Source organism: Etheostoma spectabile, chromosome 18 (genome assembly GCF_008692095.1).
Source record: "Etheostoma spectabile isolate EspeVRDwgs_2016 chromosome 18, UIUC_Espe_1.0, whole genome shotgun sequence".
Lineage (NCBI taxonomy): Eukaryota > Metazoa > Chordata > Actinopteri > Perciformes > Percidae > Etheostoma > Etheostoma spectabile.
The window spans coordinates 24,803,692-24,808,791 of record NC_045750.1 but is presented as its reverse complement, the minus strand read 5'-3'; the positions used below and the strand labels follow the sequence as shown (position 1 = coordinate 24,808,791).

Genomic DNA, 5,100 nt, shown 5'->3' with positions numbered 1-5,100 from the left:
TGTGTGTGTGTGTGTGTGTGTGTGTGTGCGTGCGTGCGTGCGTGCGTGTGTGTGTGTTCCTTTGAGACTCTTACAATCCTAAACTACAGGTTGTTTCACAGCTGATGTTTCCATTTTCCCTTCTTGGAACAGACAAATGCTTTCCCACAGTTCCCACACAGTGACAGCTCCAAGCCTCACACACACAGTTTGACCCTGAGGCATACATGGCAATGCCATATTATTGGATGCTTCTATAAAAAGAAAGAGCCTTTCCTTCTTCTTTTTTCCTGTGTCCACAGCGGCCGTGGTTCAGCACGACAGTAGCGCATTGTCCTCAACAATCAACCATGGCTGTGAAATCACAGAGATGGAAACCATATTTGCTGCACAGAGCAAGATAAGTGTCTTCAGGAGGCTTCTAATGATGTTCCCATCACTGCATTGGGAGACATAACTAATGGTCTGCATCTCTTACACACTTGGCATATTTGGGCGCGACCCTATGTGACTTGTAGTGTCGGGTATCATAAAAAGGGTTGAGGTGGGAGCTAGTAGACAGCAGAGTAGTCAGTCTTGATGTGTAGCCTAGTATTAGTACTCTGAAATCCTTTCATACTGTCTAAATCCATCAGTCCCAGTTTAGGGAACCTGGCACAAGTGCTCCATGATAGACCAATACGGAAATCCACCCCTGTATGAACACACTAAAAAAAATTGAAAAAGAGAAAGAAAGAAAAAAAATTGGAATTGAGCGGAAGGTCAACAAGTGACTAGTTGGAATTTAGAGACTCAAGAGGAAACGTTTTGGTTCTGTTCACATGACTGCACAATCTTTGCGGGCTTGGTTCTATCACAAAACACGCAGCTCATACGAGTGCCACTGAATGCATGCAGCATACTCCCATTAGTCAGTTAGTGTTTACAGAAAAAATTGCCTTATGTTCTCGGTTATTGCATATAACATCTAAGAACAAACTGCAGACCCATATCTCTGATCGCCCCTTGAGTTTTAATCCAATTTCTTCAATTTAGTTTTTACAGATAAATGTATCTTTCCCATTCTCCATGAAGACATCACTTCCAAGAAAACTCTATAAAATAACGAGTTGGATCAGTAATTTTCAAGTAGACCAATATATCAAGTTAAGAATTTACTCATGGGGGAAGATGTGGCGATTGATGAATTGTCTTTGATGTCAGAGAGAAAACAGAACATGGGTTGAGAGCACTGAGAATCTGCCTAATGATGTGAGAGAAGTCATTCTCACCCGCTTCCTTCTTAATGTCCTAACTCACCATGGCCACCATTACAAACACATTAAGCCATTATTAACTCTTAGCGACGATTTTTTCATGGGTACGCACATTTACGAGAAAAAACACACACATTTATTTTCAACACTCAGAATAACTTGTTGAGATAACTACCTCCACAGTAATGCTGCTCATACTTTCTTATTGTCATTTGGGTGACTTGCGAAAGTACCAACACGCTGTGGGAACCAATCCCAGGCAGAAGACGTTGCCTGGTTTTTAAAATCAAGAGTTTGTACCATTAGCTATCAACTGAGAAGGTGTGTTTGAGAGTGGAGCTTGTTAATACCTCATTTGATACGCACGAGACCAAAATGGCCTGCTACAAACATTAACTTAGAAAAATCTCTGTTAACATGGACCCAGCATCATCTTTCCAGCTGCAGTCAGTGATCTTAAAGATATATCTTTAAGATCCTTTTCTGGAGGTCCGCCTATCTTCCACATAACAGACAGCAGCATTAGGACACCCATTGGTGTTGAAAGTACCATTTGAACCAGACATGTCATGAGCCGCCGCAGCAGCAGCAGGCTGTCTGCAAGTGGCAGCAACAAAGACACAAGGTGCGTGCGGGAGAGAGGTTGGGGAGGTCTGGGACTCTCTCACAAACATTTCGAGAGGTTTTCTGATTGCTCTTCTATTCTTTTTCAACAGTCCACAACCAGGCGGTGTGTGCTGAAGTCTGCAGTACTTCAGACAGTCTGCACTTGAAAACTCACGGCTGTTGATCATGCAGTACAGTGTGCCATCCTTACACAACAAAGCAAACTTAACACATTTTCTACCTCCACAGAATGCTTGTACAATTTCCTATTGAAAGAGGTTAGAGTGGAACCCAACATCAAAAGCAGAGATAAAAAGAAAATTATTAATTCAATCCTTTTTTTCCACTGACAATCTATTATAGCTTTATCTCTTGCGGTCTGTCTCGGTATTCCTCTGTGATTCTGTCCATGAAATAATACGGAGAGGAACAAATAGGAAGGAAGGAGTGCGTGGGAATTGAATCAGTATCTGTGCATACGTCTGTGTTTGAGGGTGTGAGTTTTCACATGAAGAGGCATGATGGGCATTTGGTTCTGGAGATAGGCCCACATATACAAACTACAGTACACAAACACGGCTGTTAGGGGAAACAGACTCACACCCCTTCTCACAACATACCAACCAGAGAGCAGAAGGGCTGAGTGCTCATCAGTAACTACTAGTCAAGGAAATAATCTTATCTGTGTGTGAGATTGATAATTGACAGAGTGGTTTGCAAGTGTGCATAATTTTCCTCTCTGCCATCTGTACGGACCACATTCACACTCTTATAACACTCATACCATCTGTGCTGTGTTTGAATCACCTGGACAGATTATTCCACTGTGTATTTGTGAGGATGATCTTAGCACATTTTATTACCAACACCTGAATGCCTATGCTAATCTAAGTGTATGATTTACATTATTTATTGAGATTTGATTCTTCTTTAATGAATAATTTCACACAAGACTTTAACAGCAGTTCAAGGCAGGCACATCACACATTTTCAGAGAGGGATAGAGCCACCGGTTTCACCAAATGAAAGTAATCATGACTGTGCTCATAGAGTAAAGATATTCAAAGCTTTGGAGGAACCAGAGGAATGTGTCCAGCTATTCAAATGACATGGGCTGCAAACAAATGCGAAACAAACATCACAGAAAGTCCCTTTAAGAATATAGAGAGCTATTATTGTGACTGCAAAGGAGGTGAAAACAACAAACAATAAGGTCAATTCCGTTTTAAGTGCAACAGCTATAGGTAAATTCTCTACACAGGGTTATTATAGGGATGTGTTGACTTAGGGTTTGGGGAAGGTGCAGTGCGTCATAGCAGTCTGTTAAGGCTACTGTTGTGTTATTGCCGGCTACTCAGCAGCAGCGTGCAATCAATTTTAATCAAGGTCATTTCACTCCAGCTATATAGCCAGTAGTACGGCCACATGAATAAAAACTAAGCCCGATCGTTACCTTGCCTGTTGGGTCCGCTGCGATCCGCGCATTGAGCCCCGATCCATTTATCAATTGTTAATTCATAAAAAACGTGTGTTAGAGAACGGGGGAGTGGTTAGCTTAATTCATATATTTAATTACTTTAATTATCAGAGCACATTCTCACACACAAGCGCTGTCAAACACAGGCGAGCGCGCGCGCGCACACACATCGTAAATTGGGAACTGTAAAGCACATGTCAGTAGACGGGCTATTTCTGCTGCATTTCTTTATTTTGTATAATTATATACAAGTAACCAGCAAGCCAAATACCGGCAGTGCGGTCACCTCTGACAATTAAATCTGTTGGCTACTGTTGCATGAGGAACCTATAGATTGCGTAATACATTCTATATGCATGCAAACAAAGCGTGCCGAAAACACCCGTCAGTGGAAACAAGAAAGGACTCACTGCCGGTCTCTCTCGCCATTACTTACATCATCCCATTTCATAAATTTCGTGCCTCTTCTCAGGCTCTCGGGCACGGACACTGGCTTGAGCTGCAGCGCATGAACTCCAGGCTGTGCCCCTGCCATTGCCTCATCTACTCTTCTCGACGCACGGCAGGGGTAGAAATTAGTCACTTCACTCTCTTCTACTCTTATGTCTCTTCCTCTTCTTTTGTAATCTGCTTAAAAGCCGGCTGACTTTATTGCTGCCAGCAGTATGTCATGCCCGCATTGACGGCGGCGGTGGCGCGTCTCGGCTTTGGAGAGCTGTATGGAGGCGGACGCAGGCGCAGCGGACCGGGGCCACTACTGACTGAATGACTGACTGAGTCTGACTGAGCGACATGCAGCTAAAGCACACACGAGGAGAGAAAGAGGGAAGGAGAGGGAGAGAGAAAGAAGGAGGGGTGATCTGAATAAGTTACACGTCTGGTTTCAAATTGTACAAGTCAATGCATGTGCAGGATCGATGCTTGAAGTGATCTAGCGCCTCCGTGCGACCAAGGCAAGATGAGGGTAAGAAGTGGCCCAAAGCTTTATTTTACAGTCTATGATGAGAAGCCAAGGGTGAGAAAAACTCCCAAAAGCAAGACAAAAGCAAGTGCATTCGACACTAATGTTCGGTCATTGCTGGTTTGGGAAATCGTTATTCATGCATTCTGTAATATTGCAAGGTATTATTTTTTCCTTGGGAGATGAACAATAGAATTTTGTTTGGGTGCTACCCTCATATGTAAATTGTGATACACACTGTAGAATAGAATTATAAATATCTCATCATGATTTATCCTTTAATTTTAGGCAAAAAGGGATGGTTAAAAAATATATTCAGTCAGCTGAATCACATGGAATACCTATAGAGTCTGACTTTGTCACTCCCCAAAAGGAAGCATCTATAGTTTGGCACAGCAGGGTGTGATGATAACTTCCCCTCTTTAGGTACATAGATTCAGAGCCCACAGGTGGATTCAGGGTGGAGTGGTGGGGCTTTTGAAATGCTAGATTAACATACATACAGCAGCAGTGGCAGGTGACAGCATAGTTTTCAGGTAAGCAGTGTGGCAGTGGGCATGCAGCAAAGAATGAGCAGACTGCTTACAGCAAGTACATCACAGTAGCCAAAAACGGTATGTTGGATGTTGTAGTGAGAGGAATAGCCTGTGTGTGTAGCAGCAGACTCGGTTTGATTAAAATAAAGCGATTAATTGGATTAATTTGTTTGAATTTTCAAAAAGGCTTTGAAATATTAAGGCTGTCATTTAGAGAGTTGAAATCTATGTAATAAATCGGGAAGCCTTTGTGTGTGTGGTGTGTCTGTGTGTGTGTGTGTGTGT

The 5,100-nt window shown here is 42.6% G+C and overlaps 1 protein-coding gene across 5 annotated transcripts in view; it reads right to left on the bottom strand.

The window, feature by feature from the left end:
* Positions 1–5,100, bottom strand: part of plcb1l (phospholipase C beta 1-like) — a 174,566-nt gene that overhangs the window by 104,748 nt on the left and 64,718 nt on the right. For 3 of the 5 annotated variants that reach the window (XR_004336183.1, XM_032542975.1, XM_032542974.1), the window contains exon 1: positions 3,755–4,121. The exons of 1 other annotated variant lie outside the window; for it this stretch is intronic. Coding sequence is in view for 3 of the 4 variants with exons in the window: in XM_032542975.1 (XP_032398866.1) it covers positions 3,755–3,853 (99 nt within the window). In the remaining variant the exon portion in view is untranslated. Of the gene's footprint in view, positions 1–3,754; positions 4,122–5,100 lie in introns of those variants that run through there. One more of the 5 variants, XM_032542973.1, reaches the window with a different exon arrangement.